The 23,819-nt window shown below is 35.5% G+C and overlaps 2 protein-coding genes, 1 long non-coding RNA gene and 1 other non-coding gene across 5 annotated transcripts; 1 reads left to right on the top strand and 3 right to left on the bottom strand.

Annotated features, from left to right (window-relative positions):
* Positions 1 to 2,431: 2,431 nt before the first annotated feature.
* LOC132253234 (uncharacterized) lies at positions 2,432 to 4,830 on the bottom strand. The gene is made up of 2 exons (XR_009465056.1): positions 3,076 to 4,830; positions 2,432 to 2,712 (listed from the first exon to the last, which is right to left on the bottom strand). It is a non-coding gene; the product is annotated as an uncharacterized LOC132253234 (long non-coding RNA).
* On the bottom strand, positions 3,156 to 3,248 carry MIR394B (microRNA MIR394b). Its single transcript, NR_127801.1, has one exon. It is a non-coding gene; the product is annotated as a microRNA MIR394b (primary transcript).
* A 5,360-nt stretch (positions 4,831 to 10,190) lies between the features above and the next one.
* LOC100257481 (probable alpha-amylase 2) lies at positions 10,191 to 19,407 on the bottom strand. Of its 2 annotated transcripts, none has more exons than XM_002284769.5 (14): positions 19,115 to 19,407; positions 18,919 to 18,978; positions 18,221 to 18,302; positions 18,047 to 18,077; positions 17,098 to 17,135; positions 16,713 to 16,839; positions 16,384 to 16,610; positions 15,394 to 15,536; positions 15,181 to 15,293; positions 14,357 to 14,445; positions 13,926 to 14,048; positions 12,144 to 12,179; positions 10,622 to 10,720; positions 10,191 to 10,531 (listed from the first exon to the last, which is right to left on the bottom strand). In XM_002284769.5, the coding sequence occupies exons 3-14, from the start codon at positions 18,236 to 18,238 to the stop codon at positions 10,340 to 10,342; spliced, it is 1,236 nt and encodes a 411-aa protein (XP_002284805.2). In that variant the 5' UTR covers positions 18,239 to 18,302; positions 18,919 to 18,978; positions 19,115 to 19,407; the 3' UTR covers positions 10,191 to 10,339. The 2 variants fall into 2 exon arrangements, with proteins under 2 accessions (XP_002284805.2, XP_010664096.1); XM_010665794.3 differs by having other exon boundaries at positions 19,154 to 19,281.
* Positions 19,408 to 21,340: 1,933 nt separating this feature from the next.
* LOC100262605 (pentatricopeptide repeat-containing protein At2g33680) lies at positions 21,341 to 23,772 on the top strand. The gene has a single exon (XM_002284763.4). It carries the CDS (start codon positions 21,482 to 21,484, stop codon positions 23,591 to 23,593), a length of 2,112 nt encoding a protein of 703 aa, XP_002284799.1. The 5' UTR covers positions 21,341 to 21,481; the 3' UTR covers positions 23,594 to 23,772.
* Positions 23,773 to 23,819: the final 47 nt, after the last annotated feature.

The raw sequence follows: 23,819 nt of genomic DNA on the forward strand, positions 1-23,819 counted from the left end.
TTAATAAGTTTAGGGGCAAAATGTAAAACATGTCAACAGTTGATGGGGTAAAGCGTATTTAACCCTAAAAATAATTGTGATGTATAAAAGTTTGTAGAGAAATTTAAAATATTTTGATCTTATTTTCTATATTTAAAAAATAATAATTTTTAGTTGTACTTTATTTTTAATCATTCTCATGTGTGTATATAATTATATTATTTTTTTAAACGCTAGTTAAAAAATATTCCACTTAAACAAATCAACTAGATAAGATAAGCAACCATGTCCTGTGTGTGCCTGGTTTGGTTAATAATGACGACCTATTATTAGATGAGAGGAATTACTCTTGAGGAAATTAAATTGGATCAATATGGTGAAATTATGAAAAAGGAATAAGAAATTTTCCGGATCAACCCTCTTAAGGCCTTGGTGGATTCAGTTCTTAGCTTGTTCCACCAAATGCAGCTGAAGGGGGAGTTCTCAGCTTCAGGGTGAATTGATTTGCATCCAAGGTCACTGAGCTACCAATTCTCATGCCCAAAGATGGCTGCACCCGAGGCCCGCCCAAACAGGAATGGCAGGGACAAATTCTTTCGGGTACTCACCTCATTTAATTCTTTTAATGAGATAGGGATGAAAATTAATTTGAATAAATGGGGTAGGATTGGGATGGGGTGACTCACCCCAAACCCGCCCTGTTTCCATTCTTAGTCTTTGTTAAAAATGAGGTCTTCCATGAACATGATATGGAGTTTGAATTCATTTCCATTCAAAAAAGTTGGTCATATTGGACTTGACGTATTTGTTAGAAATGAGGGCATTGTTTAATAATTCCACGGAACATGACCTCATGGAGTTTGAATTCTCTAAAGGGCTTGTTTGGATTTTTCATAATAACAATTTTCTTAATTGTTTGGCTCTATCAAAGTACTACTGCTACACTACATGCCCAAAATATGCTGAGACTTTCTTGGGCTTAACCAAGCCCAAGCTCCGAAATTCCATTTTGGCCCAGTTCCTTCCTGGGCCTTTGACTTTTTAGTTTTTACTGAAAGTGAAACCCTAAAAAATTATACCCACGTCCCTCATCAAAACCCATGCACTCAAACACATCCACGTTAGGGTTACTTTTTTGGGACGGGGGTTGGAGGTGAAGCATCACGTTTTGGATAGAAGTTAAAACAAAGAATGATTCAACTGCGTGGTTTTAATTTATTAATAAAAATTATTCTCAGCAAACCAGAATGTGGGGCTTAGTCTGAGAAGTAATTATTAAAACTTTGATAATAATAAAAACCAGAATGTGGGTGATCAATAATTCTCCTTCTGCGACTCCGTATGACTCTATCCCTTTGACTAAATTCAAAACACACACAAGCAAGGAAGCTGCGGTGGCTCAAAAATCTTTAAATGAGAAAGGAGCCACCAATCGCGTGGGGCACACGGAGCATCTAGATGGTGACAGCTGGACGACTAGTTCTGGAGTAGATCAGTGGTAACTATGATGAGGGCGTTGAAGTCTTAAAAATCCGACTCAGCTGTAAATTGGATTATTGTACAACAGTCTAAATTGAAGGACTACCTTCCACAACGTGATAAGATCGCCCTATCATTCATTAGAAGGGGTTTTTCTTTTCTTTTTTTTTTATTATTTAAAAAAAATATTAAAAGTATTGGTATTTATATTCTAAGTCTTTTCGTTTATATTTTTAATTATTATAAACATATTTTTAATTTTTTAATTTTTGGTATTAAGTTTGAAAATAAAAAATAAAAAATAAAAACAACCGACAAAATATAATTTCAAATTTCAAATTAAAATTAGCAACCATAAAAGCATTTTAGAAAAAATGATAAATTAATTTTATTAATATTTAAGTCTTTTCGTTTAAATTTTTAATTATTATAAACATATTTTTAATTTTTTAATTTTTGGTATTAAGTTTGAAAATAAAAAATAAAAAATAAAAACAACCGACAAAATATAATTTCAAATTTCAAATTATAATTTCAAATTTAGAAAAAATGATAAATTAATTTTATTAATATTCAATTTTTGGGGAACATTGAAGGATAATAATTTAATTGATATTTTATTTAATTATTTAGTTATATATTAAATAACACTAAATTTTCACTCAAATGATAAAATTATAATAAATGAAAATATACATGTGGACTTATATCAGGCTGACATGGGCGTTACGTTTCTTAAAAATGTGATGGAACGCGACCTCACGCGCTGCAAAGGAGCGTGGGGAGGGTATTACCATCATTAAATATTGATGTCAGGCTTCAATCATGAGCCTACGTATAAGGGCTCAGGAGTATAGGAACGTATACTGTAAATAATAAAATAATAATTAATTACCATACATGGAAAAAAATAATAATAATTAATAACTGACATTGACAAAAATAAAAAAATAAAAAAAAATGGTGGCAGGCATGCATGAAGAAGATGAAGCCATGAACATTAAAAACTCTTCAGAGAAACTGATGATCAGACCAAATATTACACAAAAATACAATCAATACAAGGGAGGTTTTTCCAAAGCGAAACTGGAGCCTCCGGTTTCAGAGGAAGAACAGTCTCTTCTTTCATTAATTTCCGCCTCTTTTGTGGCTGTGAGATGTAGAAAAAGGCTTGATGGCATCTGGGTTTGCCCTGATCGTGAACCCTTCATGGCTTGGCTTGAAAGAGGCAAAGAGGAGGAGTTGATGAAACCCCTGCAACACAAGAGAAAAAGAGTGTAACATCAGACTGAGAAAAACCATAATATGACAGAATCAGAAAACTAGGGTTTCTCAGAAGTTTGAAGTCAGTCTCATATACACGGAAATTGCAGTACAAGATGAGAATCAGAGCCTGCAAAAGATGGATCAAAGAAGAAAAGTGGCAAGGAGAATAACCCTTTTTCATTATTAATGGTTTCTCTCTTTTTTTGCAAAAGAGAGAACCACTGAAGTTGTGGATGATGAAAGAGGCCAGATATAAAAAATAAATAAATAACTGAAACTGGCAGTGTATATGATGCATCATAAGAGAAAACAAGCAAAAAGGAGATGGGGTTGTGTGTATGGGGTTTTCACCTTGATGCTCTAGAGTGGAAGAGCGAGAGAGATTGGACATGGTGTTGGGGGGTATCACGAGGGTTTTACAAAGAGAGTCCAACAGAGCTTGGTTGGCAGTATGCCCACCTCCACAGAGAGAAAAGAGAGATTTTCAAGAGATGGGAGGTGGACAGAATGCCAATAAACTCTGTGAGAAACCCTTTGTCAAACCCATATGAAAGAAACAGCGTCCTTGTATTCATCCACCATTGAAAACACAGGCGGAGGGAGAGAGAGAAAGAGAGAGAAAGGTCGGAGGGAGAGAGAAAAGAGTTATAATACAAATATTAGAGATATGAAGAAGGGGCAGTTGGGTTCTATTTAAGGTGTGATGAAGGGAGTAACAGTAAATAAGAGAGAGAAAGAGAGAGAGAAAGGGAGAGAGATAGGGGGTGGGTGTAATTAATTAAGAGGGTGAGAGAGGGGGGTGGTAGTTTCAGACCCAACACGGAAGAAACAGTAATAAATATCAGATTGGATGGTTCATTCCTTTGGAAGGGGCGAAGGGCATATTTAGAAGGAAGGATCAAAGGATCATCATAGTTATTCTCTCTACCTCCTCCTCCCTCGTTACTGATGAAAAAACATTAACACCCACACCCCCCCAATCCCACATCACTCTCCTTCCTCGTTTCTGATGCAAACCCACCCACATCATCCATGACACATATGACATAACCCCCCCAACACATTCACTCTTTTTCTTCTCAAGCTGATCAACAAAAGGGGTTTGTGTTTTGGGGTAAAAACTCGGGGAAAATGGAAACTTCATCTTGATTCTTTCAAGAACTAGACAAATGGCAGGTACTAGACAAATTCAGTTTCAGATTAAAGCAGCTTTGCTCTTGTGTAGTAGCCCAAGTTCTCCATATGTAATCATATGCATATCTCTTTCATGGCTTTCAGTAGTTAATCACTTCCGCAGTCCATCTACCATACTTCTTTTATTCTACTTGAAACAAAAAGGCTGAGATCAAAACATGAGACTCCTATTCTAATCAAGTTTCCATCTCTTTCTAGCATTCCAAACATCATTTTTGGTAATGCAGCTTCAAACCCATTACTAACTCCCCACTAATTCCCCACCATCTCCAGCCTTGCCACGTCCCCAACTCCTCATGGTCGCCACCTTCTTCACCCACCTGTAATCATCAAATTAAGGCATTCTTTATGGCCGTGGCCAACAGCATCAAAATGTTTTCCAAATTAGTCAATTGCTCTACAAAGTGGCATTTTGTCAATATCACAGTTACCTGATATGATGTAAACTTCTATACCCTAGTTAATTTTGTGATGATCATTGTAAGTTTACACCCAAAAAATCCAAATTCTAAGTTCCAACATAGAGAATCTCGATACTTCTTTATGCTACCAATGGCTCCACAGAAGCCAAACCCAACTCATGGGGGGTCACTAACTGCAGCATCCAAGGTTACTCCTCCGCTCCCAGTTATTGCAAATGGCTTCAAAATTCAAACCACTGATTTTGACCTATATTTTGACTAATTACAGGTGTGATAATAGCCTTTATAGGTCAATGACTCAACCCCTCCAATTATATTATTAGCACTTTTGCATTCTATCAACCCCTTTTCCCATACACATTACAGAGAGATATACAAAGTGATAGAAAGAACTGAAATCTTCCCTTTTGTCCACTGATAGGTCGCACTCATCATGCCCAGAACCCACGCTCCCTTCAGCTCTCTGGTGGCCGTTTCTTTCTTCTGATCAGTTTCCTTTCTTTTAATAATTAGGAGAGCAACTCCTCCTCAAACCTTTCACAAATCAATTGCTATTTGCAACATGTACATACGGTATAATATGTGGGTGTATTTATTGAAAAGCAACCCAGAAAGTCTTTCATTTAATGCTAGAAATCTACCCCCTCCACACGCAATTGAATTCTGGAGACCAAAATCAGAATCCCACGTAGAAGTTTTATAGACTGATATTGACTTTGCAGTTTGTTCTCATCTAACACCTCTACCTCCCATTAGTCCTAGAGGTACAGAGCCAGTTGTCTTACTGGGTGTTCCTGCAAACAGTATGATTGAATCATTGGGACAATGGGGGGGCACTAAAAAAATTTATCTGTCTTTCATTTTGTGGGTTTGGAGATGGAGCCTCAAGCCTGTGATATTTGTAAATGCCATTCGGAAGTTGGGACCCTACAGGACGTAAACGTCAGAAAATGGAATTGAAAACTTTTCTCTCTGCTCTTAGTTTAATACCCTAAATCTAAGCTTTTCAAAAAGTTCTTATGCTTTGTTCTCTGCATTCTCTGTAGTCTGTACCTCTCAGTCTAGGCTTTTATTTTTTTGCCTTTTTTCTTTTTTTATCCTTCTTTCTGTGGTTTCTTCTTTTTTTGAAAAAGGTTTTTGGGGTTGTGGGGACAGGGGTAGGGATGGGGTTTATGAATTGAAATATCAAAAGGGTTTTCTAAGTTTCTCCAGATCTGATTGCCTCAAGTTTCAAACGTGAAATCATATCTTGGTAGCCAGATTTAGTTAATTTGGAGTGGGTAGGCTAGAGCTGACTGCACTGCTCGATGCATGGAACTTCCAAGACTCATGATTGTAAAGCCTAGGCTTTGCAGTACATCCCCTCTCTACCCATTCTTCAAAACTTAGTTTCCTTTCAAATCCCTCCATTTGGGCTTTAAACTACATATTTGGTTTTTTTTTTGAAATAATAATAATAATCGTTCAAAATAGTTTTTTTTTTCTGTCATGTGATTTACTTTTTTTTTTCTTTAAATTAATTTGAAATTACATTCAAAGACTCTGAATTTAGTACCATTTTTTTAATTAAAAAAACTAGATCTATAATTTAAATTTAAAACCCGGGTATTGAAATTAGGACTTTTTTTTTTTGTGTAGAAATCGCATTTTTAGGATGTAATTAATTTGAAAATAAACCCTAAAACTTATAATTTGATGGTATCTTTGCCATTTCTTCTTGTTATTGCTAAGTATTGACCCAAAAATTCAATCTTCTAAAAGAGTTGGGCATGAGTTACATACATTTCACATATTCTTTTTTACCCTTAATCATATTCTTAATTTGTAGGAAAAGTGTGTTTGTGTTTTGAAGTGTTAAAAGTTTGTTTTTTCAATCTCATGTCGAAAAAGAAGAAGCAATTTTAGTGGGTATATGTACTCACTTTCTTTTGCCTCATGCGTCTAGGGGCCCAAGCCCATTCCAACGAAAATTTGATAGAGGCAAGATGCCCATGTTATGTACAACTACCAATATGGATGAGATCCTTCAATTACATAAAGAAATACCAATACATAAAAATTTATTTTCAACGTGTTTTTATCACTCAATATTTTATTTATACTAAAACTTATTCATAACATATGGGCACCAGTATTGATGCATTGAATTCTATTTTTCCTTTAGTTGTTTCCTCTTTTACATATTCATTCAACCGGGATTGTAAGAAAAGTGTGTAGAGGGTGTGTTTTAAAGTGTTAAAGTTGTTTTTTCAATCCCACATCGAAAAAATAAAAGCACTTTTAGTGGATATATATATTATTTCCTCTAGTTGTTACCCCTTTCACTCGTGCACTTTTGTGGAGGATTGTAAGAATAGTGTATAGTGTATGTTTTGAAGTGTTAAAATTTGCCTTTTCAATCTCACATAAAAAAAAAAAAAAAAAAAAAGAGAAACACTTTTGATAGGTATATATACCAACTCACTTTACTTCGCTCTTTTGAAAAGGTAAAAGAAAATCTTGCACATCCAGGAGGTAAGCCGATTCGAATAGGAATTTAGGTGGTTTGGGTTGAAAACTCTTAATGCATACCATGTCTACACACCCTTTCCTCTTTGTGTACATGCACGAGTTGAGTCTTTTTTTTTTTTTTTACTTGGTCATTTAGCTATCATTATCTACACTATTACTCATCTTCCTTCTACGCATGTATCTTCTTGCTACATGTTTACCTGTTGCATTCATCTTCTTTTTGAATATAAATAACTTAAAGGAATATCTTTTAAACCAAGTTGTACGACATCTTGTCTACAAAAGTGTACTTAAGACAAGATTTCTTTGGCTATTGAATCATAGAGGTAGAACGTCAAATCTCTTTTACACCAAGTTCATCTTAGAAAAAGACATATCTATTTTAACTGTAGTGCACTGTCATGTCTCATCCAATAAATTCGATAAGTACCATTTTCTATTTTCTTGTTCCTTGTTTGTTTGTTTTGAATTATATCAAATTTATGTAATTATCAAATCCTTAAACCAACATAATTTACACATATCCAACCAAATAAAATATGACACAAACACATTCAATATAATACTAGAATATTTTTTGTATCTAGTCATATTTTTATCTTACATGTATTAAGTGAAGTTAAATTATAGTATTTATGTATTTTATGTGTTTGGTGTTAATTAAAGACAATAATAAAATAAGTCACCCTATCTCAATCCCATCATTATTATTTAAATTAATTCTTATTCCATCCTATACAATTTCAATCGTGTGATCTAATAGTAAAACTAATAATACCTCATTTAATTTTATCTTTATTTACTGATTTTATTTTTATAATTTTTTTTTAAATAAATTATTTTTATTTCATGAATTAAACTTAACCCATTTGGGCTCCTCGCAAACCCATCATCATAATCCATATCCCATGGTCATCATAGGGCTCAACAATAGAGTAATATATCTAAGATTGCATGAAAACCAAAAAAAAAAAAAAAAGAAGAAATTACCGTACTAAAAATCAAGCAACAGTGAAATGCAACGTAAATAATTGCGGTGAAAAATGAAAGGAAAGAGTGGCAGACAGGCGTTGACACGAGCAAACCATTTACCATCTGCAATCATTCGAGCTGCTAGGCTTATTTAACCCACCACCAATCCATGGCCCCAACATCCATCTAACCTTTATTTATAGTCTTCTTCTTAATTCTTATACTCTGTGGTCCACCCATCCCCCCATTCCTCCTCCGTTTTGTCAGATAGTTGATACAATATAAAATAATAGCAGCTCAAAAAAGGTGTGAGAAAAAGCTATGTATCCCCCATAAAAGTCATCCAATTCAATTACTATATATAAACTACCAAGGCTGAGCATACAATGAAATCATTTCATGGTATGAATAGGAAGGGATAGTTTTTTTAATTTTTTTTTTAACATATTTATTGAGTTTATCAAATGTTGTTATGCACGGGGTAAAAGATTTTTACCTAATAAAAAAAGGTAAAAAAAAAGAGGTATGGGTATAACCCTTTTAGCTCAATGTCAATGTTGTCTGCATTCTTGTGATAATTTGTTGATTGGGTCAAATATAAAATGGTTTTTTTTAAAATAGTAATTTAAAAAAAGTTTTAAAAAAACTTCATAATATTTTTAAAAATGGAATAATTAATATGTATTTTTTTTTGTAAAATGAATATTATCTATAACATTTTTTAAAATTATATGTAACTGTAATTAGATTTTTTGTTAAATAAGAAAAGTTAATGAAAATATCTTTATAAATATTTTCGGTCTTGAGGAAAAAAATATATAAAAATAAGATGAAATAAAAATATGAGGAAGAATGAGAGACATCGGATAGGAGAAGATGACTTAATAAAATATAAATGTGAGGAAGGATGAGAGACGCATGATGAAACGATTAAACAAAATGACTCATGATTCATATTAAAGGTACAAAGAGATTGTAATATTTTATATCATACAATAAAATGATCTCTCTTATTTATAAAGATAGACATAATTGGCTTGAATCACGTTAAAATCTTATATAGCTTTTATGTGATTTGCTTTATTTTTTATATTATTCTTTTATTACATTTGTGACACAACAAAATGCTTCTAAAATAACACTACATATTAAAAATGTTTTTATCATATTCATTTTTAAATATATCCTCATGTTGAATTACGTTCGTGATTTCACAACACTATGTAAGTTTAGCAACTTCTCTTTATGTAAGATAATGGGTGATGAGGACATGAGGAGAGAATTGGAGGAAGGCAGAGAGAGATGATTGAAGATGGAAAAGAGAGAGAGAGAGATGTGTGTTATTTGAATGAATGATGGATGGTTCTGAGTCCTGACGACAAGAGTGTGCGTGTCACGTGAGAGATATAGAGAGGGAGAGAGAAAGGGGGGAGAGGATAATGATGGTATTGTTTATTTGATGTTTGATTGAAGATGTGGTGTGGGAAGGTCCCCTTTGGTGTCAAGAGTTTCAAGACACGAATGATGAGGCCGATGACGATGTTCTTGATGTTGATGTTGGATACTCTCTTTCCAGCCTGCTTCCATGTGACCTTCTCTCTCCCCTCCCCCTTCCCTCTCCATATTCAACTGATGCCCATTATTAGCTCTCCCAAATCTCTCCTCTCCATCCATACTCTTTTTATAAATAACATGAAAAAAAAAAATCAAAATCTTCAAAAAGGAATTTCACCGAGGTACAAATAATGAGATTAGCGTATCAAAACCTTCCAAGGACTCAAATCACACATTAAAAATTCAATGTAGAGATGGATCTGCTCAAAAGGTGGGAGCTTTTGTGGTTTGACTAATAAGACTTTGTATCCTAATGTCCAGACATAATATATATTCTTTGCATTCTCGCATTCTACTGGCTTCCCTTTTCTCCCTCTTTACTACACTTCCATGATCACTTTCAGAGTCTTCTCTGCTATTCAGCAATTTCATTAGTTATATATCATAGTGCTACACAGTTTTGACAGCTTTGTATGTAACAACTTTTGTTGTAACCTAGAAAAGAAAACATGAATAAAAAGAGAAAGAAAGAAGAGAGGAAACATATGTACAAGTCAACTGGATAGGGTTTTTGATATTGTCAATGCTATTAGTCCTAGGTATTGTTGAGGTTTTTTCACTTATGTTGTGGGAAGTGGGGACTACAAGCCCTAATGGGTGTGATCATTTGGAGAATTTTGGGTTTTCTACAAGACCTGCGTGCTTCCTAGAGTCCATTTCCACCACTTGATGGTGTTTGGACTTGTGTGAATTTTAAGGAACACATGCTTCAAACAGTTTCTGAAGCAAACACCCTTTTTAAGTTCATGCCTCTTAAGCTGAAACAAGCTTTTGCCCTTTGATTTGATACTAATTTAAATGTGGGTCTCAAACATAGAAGACTAGTACAATGATCTCCAACACAGAATTGGATATTAGAAGCTTTATTCATAAAAGACTGATAGTAGAAACTGTAGGTTGAGTTACTTTTTCCATACGGCGTATCTTTGGCCACTGGTTGCAAGGGTCCACTCCCTGCCTCCTGGGCACCACGAGCCATCCCCAATCTTCATGCATACTTTGTCTCCAATGATAGCAGAGTAGAGATTGGGCTGGGCCTCCAAGATCTTGATAGATGATCGACTGTGAATGTCCTGCTCCTTCCTAACAGCAATCTGCAGAAAAATTTGAGCAGTTTAGGAGAAATTTAGCTTTAGAAGAAATGGTCAATTCAGTGCATGGATACATATAGTTATGTAGCATACCAGCTTTGCAATTTCATTGTGAATGGAGCCAGCCCAGTCATAGAAATGGTCATAGAAAACTGTTGGTATACCAGGATGTGTGAGTATATATGCATAGCCCTGCAGATTAAATACAATGGAGACCAGTTATAACTGACTAATGGAAGCACTAAGGCAGGCTCCCTGTATTTAATGGACTCGATGAAAAATGAGACTGAGCTTTGACAGTGCTCTGATCTAAGGAGAAGTTAGATCTATGCATTAGTTCCAAAGAGGAAAAAAGACAAAAATAAAAAATATAGAGAGCAAAATATAGCTTGATGTACAGAATTTCTTGCAGAAAGTCATTTTCAGGAAACTATACAGCGACATGAGTGTCATTTATCTTATATTGTGTATGAGAAAACTTTACCAAATTAGAAAACAACTGTACTCTCTGATTCTATATGCCATTTAACTGGATTGACTAGTTGTAGGATCATAACCTTAAAATCCAATTATTAATTAATCTCCTAGCCAGACGTAGTTATCAGAGAACAGCAAAAGTTTGGTCCTCTAAACTGAAAGATGTAGTTTGTTTATCTTGTGTTTTATTGCCAGTCAATTGGTAGTGACTGTTGGGCAAGCGTAACCAGAAAACCTTATCCAACTGTAAGTCATCAGTATGAATTGCTCCATATCAGCTACTCATTACTAACCAGAATTTTTTTCTTCCACACAAGGATTAGGTCTCTATGGCAAAGTCAAAATCATCTAATTCATTCTCATATTGAGCTGTGCACCATCTATGGAATGAATAGCAACATGCTGAATTTTTACTTTTTGTTTTCTTTTTTCCTGTGTCTTCCACGCAACCAACCTGAGATTCAAGGAACATTCAAAGTGTATGAAGTTCTTCACTCATTCCTTGATCTGTGATTGAAATAAATTGTCCTCATGAAACAGAAGGCAGAGAACTCCCTAATATTATTATGTGTTTCCATCTCCACACAGATAGACATGTTTAAACAAAAAACATGAGAAGAAGACATGCATGTAACACCTACATATTTAGGAACTATCTCAACAAAAAAGGAGCAAAATATATGGAATTTGTGCTAAGAAAATGTTTTCAGTGCCTGTGTGCTCACTGAGTGAATCTCAACTTTATATAAAACCATGAGGCCAAAGGGAGGGCTTGTTTATTATCTCATCTAACTCCACATGTTCCATGGTGTTCTAGTCACTATTCTTCAAATTGGGTAAAGAAACAAACAGGAAGTTAATAATCACTAAACTACAATTTGGCAAGTACGGAAACAGAAAATTACAGAACATGTCAACACAAACAACCACATACATCATATAATAAATTCAATCGCAAATTTGGATGGACATGTGATTGAATATGCATACTTTTCAAGCAACCCAAAAAAGTAGAGACAAATTCTAGTAATCGCAAATCAGAAATGAGATACTAATTTAGACTTTTTGGAGATGAACTCCAGAAGTTCGATTATTCAAAGAAAAAGAAGATTTTCGTATAAACAAGGAGTTCACATACCTCCATGAGATGATTCATAGGGAAAGGCCAATGAGCCTGCAAAAGTGGAATAATGGAGTGAGACGGTGCCTGAAGAACCAAAGCTTGATTTATAACAGAAAAATACTTCAGCCAGTTAGGGTGGGCAATATGTCAGGTTTGAGTTGGACCCAGTGTCCTAGCTAACTACTGGGCTATTTTTACCAGGACTTAGCCAATTATTAAGAGTAAAATTAAACCAACCTGTGAGCCAAACCACCTGAAAATACTTAGAGAAGAAAACTAATAATTGTGTTTTCCTCTAGCTGGTCAGATCCTGGGGCCTAAGCTTTCAAGTTAACAGGAAACCAATCCTTGATGCCAAGGCCAGCCTGAACCTATTTACTTCAGGAGGGTTGACAATTTGGTGTCAAATTTTGTTGGTTCTATAGGAGACAAAGTTATAATAAACAAAACATCTACAGTGAATTTATTCTAAAACTAAAAACAATTTGGCGCTCCTGAAAAAGACACCTTCTCCTGAATAAGAATAAATTGTCACAGAGGAACCCTAAGGAAGCTGCCATTCTTGCCTCTTTGATGCATTGCTAATTTGCACATCTCAGGATTTATGTCCACCATTCATGCGTATGTCTCCCTCAAACAAAGAATATTTTTTGCCATGTAAAGAAAATAATTTTCTTACTAATAAACAAAAATATTGAGGAATTTTCTGTATGTAAAATCATAATTATTAATAGAGGTTGAAGATAACTCCATAGTAGGAGAGTTTTCAAATCATAAACCTTTTGGGGGACAAAAACCCTGAGATGAGGGGCCAAAAATGACCTCAAATCAGACTAGGAGAAGACTATTCCTTCTGGCAAATTGGCCTCTAGCAACTACGGTAAGGTTAAGTGTTTTTACATATCACATTGGTTGGGGAAAGAAATTTATGGCACCAAATGTGTAGTGGACTTCTCTTAATTGGGTACACACATTTTAAGGCCATGAGGGCCTATTGGGTCTAGAATGGATAAAATCTACATGGGAAGAAGTAGGTTATTACAAATGGCATCAGAGTCAATCCTCAACCATGATGTGGGATTCTATCTATGTGGCCCCACAATTTCGTGAGACATGACAAGAATGTTGTGTATGCATGAAGTGGAGGTTGATTGAGATATCCCATATCGTTTAAGGGTTCTTGGCACAATATATGTAGTGGGTTCTTTGCAACTGTATAGACGCATTTTAAAACCATAAAGGCCCATAAGGCCTAGAGTGAATAATATTTACATGGAAGAGAGTGGGTTGCTACATAAAGGCTATCCAATTCTTTTGAAATGTGCTGCAGCCTAATAAAAACCAGAGCTACTTAAAGCTCTCATTAATTGCCTTTTTGAAACTAACTCATATCCTGAAGAGCTTTTAGCAGATAAAGAAAGAACCTTGACCTTGCCAGGACAAGATACTGATCTGCATTGAGAGTGCACTAGAGGAGCTCCAAACAGGGGATAGCACAGTGTCCCCCCATAAGAAACCCCCTGAAGTGAGGCAGAACAGGGAACTCTACCCCGAAAACATCTAGCTTTAAGATTGACTCAAACAAGAATGTTCTCAATCGTCCACTATTTACACTTTCTTGTCAACTGCTGTCTGCCAAGCCATTTAGATTTGATGAATCAATAAATTTGAAAAATCAAAATCACTTGGGTTCAGACTATGGAATTATGGTTTGAATCCCTTCATGTCCAGTGAGTGAATCAGAAGCAAGCATGATGAACCACCAAAATCATCCCATAACCAGGAAAAATGAGGTACCTGTGTTGAGCCTGTATCATGGTTATCTATGAATGTGACAGCCCTTGAAGGCCACCAACCCATCACACCTGGTGGTTTTCCTTGTCGGTCACGCAGACGCCAGAACTGTCCCTTTACCGCCTCCTGCAAAGCAATATAGATAAGAACAGTTTCCTCCTTGAAAGATACCTCCTGGCAGTTAGAAGCCCAAGCTTCATTATTGCAAGAGGATGCAGATGCTAACAGATACCATGGACTAATATTTAGCTACATGATTATAAAACTAAGAAGGTGAGGCAGGTTGGTGTCAATCTACAAGCGAAGAAATAAATGAAACAGGATGGTAAAGTTTTTCATAGGAGGATCTGATTGAGACACCGTAAAGAACCATGAAACATTTTCATCAGAAGGATTGTTTAAATTTCTGAGTTCATGATGCCTTGGAAGAATACCTGAAGGATTCCCTTTGTTGTGAAGTCAAATGCAGCTGAAAGTTGTCCTGTGCCATCAATCCAATTGACAATCCGTTGTCTATGACTATCTGCATGAGGAATTAGTTATCAAGCAACATAGAATAGAAAACCATTGATCATGAAATCAGAAGGTAGTAAGGCAAAGCTAAGACTCATTAATGTCTTCTAAGAAATGGAGAACAAACATATCAATGAGCACCCAGGAGCAAGATGAAAACAACATTCAATCTCCTGTGGAATTGGTGAACCAACATTACACAGAATTCAGAATGGATGACAACTACAGAGACATTGTCACAGAACATTAAGTACCATGGTAAGATGAATAGTTATTCCTATCCACATTTTTTAAAGAAGTATCACCTGGTGCCTGAACTTGAAATGGGTACCTGTTCCCTTGCAGGACCACAACATGAACTGGCATGTTGCCTAAATACTGTCACATCAATCTTCTAAAGCGGTACCCAATTTTAGCTATAATAGCAAAAATAACTGAAGTTTTGTTTGTTTGTTTGTCTTTAATATCTTAAGTTCATCTTTAAATGCATACACCAACAAAAATATAGAAGAAGAGAGCATATGTTATCTAATATCAAATTGACATAGGTCAACTTAAGATTGCAGCTAGAGTGCATTGATGCCTACAACAACAAAAATCAAAAGCAAGAACAAATCTAACATGCCACAACCAGTTTTCAAAATTAACATGTGAGTTTATTTTTTTCCTGCAAAATTTTATGCCATAACCGAGAGTGCCATTAACTGAGAGTGCATGATAAAAAGAAATTATAAAATTATGATACCTTGGTTGTAGTCCAACCCATTATTATTGTAGTTGCAAGGATCCCAGTACTCCCCAACAGAAAATATTGGTCTTGCGCCCTCAATATACTCCTTCACATATTTTGCCGAATAACTAAATTTGAGCATAATGAGATAACATAAATATTGATCTGTAATCATCAAATGGGAGAACAAAAAGAGAATATGATTTACAGGTGCAGAAAAATGTTTACCCTCTTGCAAAATCAAAACGAAAATCTTGAAAGCCAACACCACGTAGCCACTTTAGCCAACCTATAAGGTCATTTCGAACAAAATTTTGGGTATGATCAATATTTGGAACCCCATGGAAGTTGGCGCCACTGCTTCGATTACCCTGGAAGAAAATTATCAAAGGGTAAGCAATATTTTTGGATAATTGTTCACATTCACACTTAATAAATTTTAGCCGAGTTATGAGCTACAATAAATTACAGTGATCATATGGTTACTGTTCTAATTGGAATGAACTTCCGGAATATAATCACTAATATTTCTTTGATAGGCAAACAAGGATATATATTAATGAAGAAAGTGCCTGGAGAGATTGCAACAAGGTACACATGATGCATACAATTAGCACTAACAACAGGCAAGCAAAAAGGAAGAGAGAAAATAAAAAACAACCTCTTCTCATTACTTAGAACTCAACCAGACTACAAAGTCTATCATAGACATCAGATGATCTTCAATGTACATTCTAACCCAATCCAAAAAGGCACACATGAAGGGAGATTTGATTGCTTGATCCAGTTGTTCAACTCCCTTCAAAGACCTCCTATTTTGTTCCCTCCATAACGTCCAAAACAGACATAAGGGGGTAGCCCTCTAAGCTTTCTTCCTCTTCTTACCCACAAAAGAGCCATGCCAACTAACTTTTGAAACATAATCACTAACATGTTCAATGAAGTCACTCACAAAGGGCTTACATAAGTCACTCAGCACATCTTTTTGACACAAAACCAACTTGACTAATTCCAATATTTCCTGTAATTACTGGAGAAGCATTTTGCAAGTGAAAATAAAAAAGGCTGAACAATTCCTATCGTATAGATATACTTTTACTCAGAGACATGGAAATGCATGCATGCAGAATGAACAATATATGCAGTGAAAGATGATAAGCATTTGTGGCATTCATGCAGTGTCATGAAAATTAAACTGACTACAATGAATGACCTTACCAGTCCCCCAGTACAAGATGTAACAGCATGTTCATTCCATGATAATGGTATTCCATCATAACGGTTGTACATTCCACCATGTCCTTGGGTAGTACCAACACGATGATTGATAACTATGTCAGCCATTGCTCTAACTTTGTGCTGGTTCAATTTTTGAAGTAGATTTTTTAATAGGTGCTCAGAACCATATGAAGAATTAAGGGAATAAAGGTTCTGAGGAAGGTAACCTGCAAAGCAATATAAAAGTTTAATTGATATCAGGAAGACTGAACCGCAGGCAAAGATGATAAAACATATATTTGAAATTTGCAGGAGTTTTTCTGTCAAACCTTCTGGTGAGAAAGACTGAGATGCTGGTGGCAACCATACTGATGTAAACCCAGATTTTGCAACATCAGGAACCTTCTTTTCTAAATTTCTCCACCAATCATGTTTATGGGACTCCCAGTTGAATCCCTGTGAAGCAGGTCTGTCAGTCATTCTACATATTTCAAAATTGTTAACATGCTTAGCCAGTCAAGAAAATCAATTGTATGACCCATACATCTCTGATAGCACTATGCTCCAAAATGACTTATAATTCCAAAAAAAAAAACTATGATTACAAACCACTTAAATTTGATACAGGTCAATAAACAAGTTTTGTTTATAGATTTGGTGAATGCCTTCCTATTCTTTCAAGAAATTTAGTCAGATTCCTATTGTCTGATTTACCTGCAAAAGTATTTCTCTTCCATTGCGTAGCACTGCACCTGCGAATAAATTCAAAAGCATATTTCAGTCAGCATAAAAAAGATTTATACATTTTTATTCACAGGTCAAATTTTATAACAAACTCTGGAAACACTTAATTCTGACAATAAGTTACAGTATTCCACTATCAATGCAAATGTAATGAGAAATCAGATAAGATTCCCATTCTATCATCTGACACTTCTTAAAAAATTAAGCATTACGATTCTCAACTCTGTAATGAGATTAATTATTTCATCCAAAACTACATTCTTTGGTTCTTTCTTTTTTCTTTTTCTATTAATTATACATTCTTCAAAAATCAATTAAAGACCTAACCAATGTCAGATTTCTCCAGTGTCCATCCTGATCTAACTATTTAAATATATTCGACAATGATAATGCGCTAGGTGAATACCTTGTGTAACACTTTATCTAAAATTACTAGAAACCCTGAAACTAGCAGTAACTATAATATGGTTGAATGACTTTTCTCTCACATGTAGCTAAAAGATGAAAATCCACAAGATATCCTCAATATAATATTTCAGTAAGGGTGCAACTGTAACAATGGCTGTTGAAAGATAATAACTCCCCATTAACTATAATAATCTCTGGCCACAACCACCAACCTATCTGTTTTGAGAGGAGAGAGGAAGTAGGTTGGGTTTGATCTTATTTGCACAATAGGAAGTAGGCTGGGTTTGATCTTATTTGCACATTTGTACGTGCCATTTCCACCCACTGGTATCACAGAATTGAAAGGCAGCAAAATAGCTAACCCATGGCTCTGCAACCATGCACTAGGTACATAGAAAATTGTAAAGTTTGAAAAAGATAAAATTACAATTATGTAGAGAAACATATAATTAAATAGTCTTCTATGATGTCAAAGACACCATGGATGTCTAAAAGAAAAGGAGAAGCTTACCATAATCACTCTGCTGACTTTCATCAAAACCCTGTATTCAATGAAAGATGAAATTAGACCCACCACATGCATGTTGCAGTTCAATATATATATATATATATAAGAACTATCTCTTGGGTGACTAAAAGGTCTGGTAATGAGGAAAAAGAAAAATATTTAAAATAGAATTGGTACGTTATTCATGTAACCCATGTCAGATCAGGGGTAGTCCTGAAAAGTTTGAGGCTGGATCAAATTGACTGAAGTGCAAAGAATCCTGCATCCACAGTTAAAAGCACAATGTATAGTTTTCATTCCACTTAAGAGTGAACAGCAAGACAACAATTTAAAAGCTCCATCAATCCTAAAAGAAGAAGAAAAGAAAAAAAAAACAGCTTGTTTCAGCTCCATAACAACAAATTTTCAGTCTTATCCATGTTTGATTTTATTTCCCTTTTACATAGAAAATAAAGAATTTAAAATTCTTTAAAAAACTTCTTATATATCATCTTTCCTCGTATTTTCGATATTTTGAAAAAAAATAAAAAATTCCCTTCTCCCCCTATTTTCTGAAATCCGAAAGGAGCGTAAAGGAAATTTCCTTCTCTGACTTCTACGCTGTTTTGCTTCCCCAACACACTCCCTGGCATGTAATTTTAGCAAAATCAGACACATTTATACCATGCAGCTGTCTTGAAAATCAACGTCAAACCAACCAAGCTGCTCTGTTTCTCTAGCGCTACCTTTTTCTAAGATGTGAAACAACTCACCTCAACCAAGATAATTCCTTTCCTGCGTTTTCCCGCCAATTGAAAATCCAAAAATAATAGTAATAATAATAATAACAATAACAAAGAAACCCTAACCAATTCAATCTGGAGAAATAAACTTACCAAAAACCAAGGTTCTTGCAGATGACGATCCGCACCGTGGCTTCCTTCTACGCCTCCGGCCTATAAATATGAAAGAAAAAGCTGAATGAATCCCACCCAATTCGGAATCATGCAATTCAGCCCATGAAAAAATAAAAGCGACGGAAATAGAGAGAATTTGTGCGATAAAATGATTCCTGGACAGAACCACAACTACCTATTTCTACTTTTCTATTTGGAAAACGAGAAAAATAACCTAGAAAAGGAGAACCGTCTTTGTGAATGGGGATCTCATCTCGCCCTTTCCGCTTTTCATTTGGTGCCGCGGAGCGAATGTTCATATTCAACGGTAACAATGAAGAAGGTGAGAAAGTGCGATTTCCAGTGCGGTGTGCATGTGTGTGGCCTTTGAAATTCCTTTATAACTTATGACGGAGACCGCTGGGGACCGCTAGATGCTCGACTGGGTACACATGTGCGGTTAACCGTGCGTGGCTTCATTGAAGCGCTAGTATGACACACCAAATCTTGAATGCCCCGAGAGTAAGCTAAATGGGCTGATTGGCTTATTACCAGGTTGATTACGACATGAGAGTAATCTTGCCGTAAACGTACGTGGAAGCGTGATGGATCATGGATGTGATTATTTTCCAAATCTTCATATTAATTCTACAAATTAAAGATTTTCATTTCAGCCCATCAAAACTTATGCTTGGTAAAAATGGTGACTCGCGTATCACTACCCACCAAAAAGTGATATTAAGTTAAAAAAAGAGGTTAAACATGCCCGGAAAAATATATTTTTTCATTTATTTATTTATTTATGAAGAAAAATTATTTCCTATTAGATGTGATATGACCCAATTTTGATGTTGGAACCTGTGTATATACATCAATCCATATATTTTTAAAACACATGAATGTGATTGTTAATGCATTCATTTATTTAGATTAAATTGATAATTTTGTTACATCCATCTTAATTTATAATATATATTTTTATCATTTACACCCATTTGAAGGTTATTGTAGAATCAAATTGAGATAAAACAGGTAAGTATGATCGAGTTATTTTAGAACAATCATATAAAAGACATAAGTGTGAACTTATGAAAATTAAAAGTAAAATTAATTTGAAAACAATTTAAAGAGAAAAATTTTTCAAGACAATAAACAAAAATTGGAAAGTTACTTTAAAATGAGGATTTAACATTGAAATTTTAAAAATAAATTTTTTTTCCAAATAATGAAATTAATTTATAAAAAGAAATTTAAATATGATTTTTTTTTTTATCTTTTTAAAATTCTGAACTTTTTAAATTATTATTTTGGTAAAATATGATTTTTATATTGATTGTAAGTTCATTGGCCTTTTCTTATATATGCCCATTGGGAGGGTTCTTTCACGTGTGAATGTTTACTTCTAACTCCACTAGGTTTCTCTTATATATGTCTACAGGGAGAGTTTGCTCATGTGTGAATGTTTCTCTCATACATGCCTATTGGGAGAGGTTCCTCACATGTGAATGCACTTAAATTTTTTAAGTTATTATTTTTTTGAACATAATACAAAACTCTCAAATATATTTGATTTTCCATTCATTGGGTTCTGAAGGAGAACTTTATCCCCTTAGGAGTTGGGACGAGATCTATTAGGGCATAAAGCACAAGAGACGTAGTTGTTAAAGACATGAATTATGATATAAGGTTTGGAAAGTAATTCTATGTACTACTTTATCAAATAGTGAATTGTTGATTGATGTTATGGTTTTTATCTTAATACATTGTGCGGAAGTTTTTCGTGTAAAAGATCTTTGTGTTGAATGTTTTAAACCTTTTTAAAATTGAAAAATAGTTATAACAAGATTAAAAGTTGATGGAATACCTAACAAGGATGAATAAGTGTTTAAACCTTTTTGATTAATTTTTTTAAAAAATTCTATAATAACATTTTTTCAATTTAAGAAAATCTAAAAGCATTGAACACAAAACATACAAAACTTTTCATATAATGTTTGAAGATAGAAAACGAGGTCATAGATCTCAAATCAACAATCACTATTTGAGAAGTACTACATAAAATTACTACAAACATTACCCTTAGATTTACTATTCAAAACTGTAATTACACTGTAACACTTAATATGTATATAGGGTTAAGTGTAAAGAATAATGACTTAAAAATCTTAAAAATTTAAGCGTATGAGAAAGCTTTCTCCATAAATATATAGAAAAGAAAACCTAATAGACTTTAAATCAATTTAAAAATTATATTTATTAAGGCAAAAAAATTTCTGTGTCTTGGGATGAATGTATTTAAGCTTTCCTAAGATTGAAAAGTGATTATTATAGGATTAAAAAATAATAATAATAATAATTATTTTTTGATCGAAAAGGCTTAAACACCTGCTCATTCAGATAGGAATTCCATCAGTCAGGTCAAATAACTTTCACTAGCATTTGCACTGTGCGGCAAGCGAGCTAATGACTCGACACCCTGTAAACAATAGAGGCGGGGATTGAAACTTGAACCCAAATTTTCTACAATCCCCAATTTGCAGGCTTGGAAAGTTAGAGCTAGTTGATGACTCTACCTTCAAATCGCTCATTCTTTACAGCACTTCTGCAATACACCCACAACAGAAGTCTCCAAAAGGGCAAGGCCCTCCACGCCCAAATCATCAAATCCAGTTCTTCCTGCGTTTACATCGCTAACAGCCTTGTCAACTTGTACGCCAAGTGCCAACGCTTACGCGAAGCCAAGTTTGTTTTCGAGCGTATACAAAACAAGGACGTCGTCTCATGGAACTGCATCATCAATGGCTACTCTCAACATGGCCCCAGTGGCTCTTCCCATGTCATGGAACTCTTCCAGCGGATGAGGGCCGAGAACACTGCCCCGAATGCCCATACTTTTGCTGGCGTTTTCACCGCCGCCTCCACCTTGGTGGACGCAGCCGGTGGCAGACTAGCTCACGCGGTGGCAATAAAAATGGATAGTTGTCGTGACGTATTTGTGGGTAGTTCTTTGATGAATATGTATTGTAAGGCTGGTCTTACCCCGGAGGCTCGCAAGGTGTTTGATACAATGCCGGAGAGGAATTCGGTTTCTTGGGCGACGATGATTTCTGGGTATGCATCACAGAAGCTTGCTGCTGAAGCATTGGGGCTGTTTAGGTTGATGAGGAGGGAAGAGGAGGGCGAGAATGAGTTTGTGTTCACTAGCGTTCTTAGTGCATTGACGCTGCCTGAGTTGGTCAATAATGGTAAGCAAATTCATTGTATTGCGGTTAAAAATGGGCTGTTGTCGATTGTGTCCGTTGGGAATGCTCTCGTTACAATGTATGCAAAATGTGGGAGTTTGGATGATGCACTTCAAACGTTCGAGACGTCAAGTGATAAGAATTCTATTACATGGTCAGCGATGATCACTGGTTATGCACAATCTGGGGATTCTGACAAGGCCTTGAAGCTGTTTTCAAGTATGCATCTTTCGGGAATTAGGCCTAGTGAGTTCACATTCGTTGGGGTTATTAATGCTTGCAGTGATCTTGGTGCTGCTTGGGAAGGAAAGCAAGTGCATGATTATTTGCTGAAGCTTGGATTTGAATCCCAAATATATGTAATGACAGCTCTTGTTGATATGTACGCGAAATGCAGCAGCATAGTTGATGCTAGGAAGGGTTTTGATTATTTGCAAGAGCCTGATATTGTTTTGTGGACTTCCATGATTGGAGGGTATGTACAAAATGGTGAGAATGAAGACGCTCTGAGTTTATATGGTAGAATGGAGATGGAGGGTATTTTGCCCAATGAGCTAACTATGGCTAGTGTTCTAAAAGCCTGTTCAAGCCTTGCTGCCTTGGAACAAGGAAAGCAAATTCATGCCCGTACTGTTAAGTATGGATTTGGTCTAGAAGTTCCAATTGGAAGTGCTCTTTCGACCATGTATGCCAAGTGTGGGTGTCTCAAAGATGGCACGCTTGTCTTTAGGAGGATGCCTGCAAGGGATGTAATATCATGGAATGCAATGATATCTGGGCTCTCCCAAAATGGATGTGGTAAGGAAGCTCTAGAACTCTTCGAGGAGATGCAATTAGAGGGCACAAAGCCAGACTATGTTACCTTTGTTAACATTCTCTCTGCGTGTAGCCACATGGGATTGGTGGAAAGAGGATGGGGTTATTTCAGGATGATGTTTGATGAATTTGGTATGGACCCCAGAGTAGAGCACTATGCTTGCATGGTTGATATTCTGAGCCGTGCAGGAAAGCTCAAAGAAGCAATAGAGTTCACTGAATCGGCTACCATTGATCATGGAATGTGTTTGTGGCGTATTATATTAGGTGCTTGTCGGAACTACCGTAATTATGAGTTGGGAGCCTATGCAGGGGAGAAACTGATGGAGTTGGGCTCCCAAGAGTCATCTGCTTATGTGTTGCTGTCTAGTATCTATTCTGCCTTGGGCAGGTGGGAAGATGTGGAAAGGGTCAGGAGGATGATGAAACTCCGGGGAGTGAGTAAGGAGCCTGGTTGTAGCTGGATTGAGCTCAAGAGTGGGGTTCATGTTTTTGTTGTCAAAGACCAGATGCATCCACAGATTGGAGATATACATGTTGAGCTACGACAGTTAAGCAAACAAATGAAGGATGAAGGTTATGAACCTGCCACTGATTCATTTTCTGCTGCTTTATGATATTGAGATGACAAAGAAATTATTATCAGGAGTATGTGTTTATTTATTTCATTCATTGATCAATGATTTTCCACCGTTTTTCTCAATCTGTGAGTGAAACAAGGAAATCAAGGCCTCTTTTTGTAGTCTACCCGGAAACCCATGGACAATAAAGTTTAACGACATGTCTAATTTCTCCATTATTTGTCATTCATTCAGTACATTTGATGTTGAATCTAGAAATGCT

Source organism: Vitis vinifera, chromosome 18, assembly GCF_030704535.1.
Source record: "Vitis vinifera cultivar Pinot Noir 40024 chromosome 18, ASM3070453v1".
NCBI lineage: Eukaryota > Viridiplantae > Streptophyta > Magnoliopsida > Vitales > Vitaceae > Vitis > Vitis vinifera.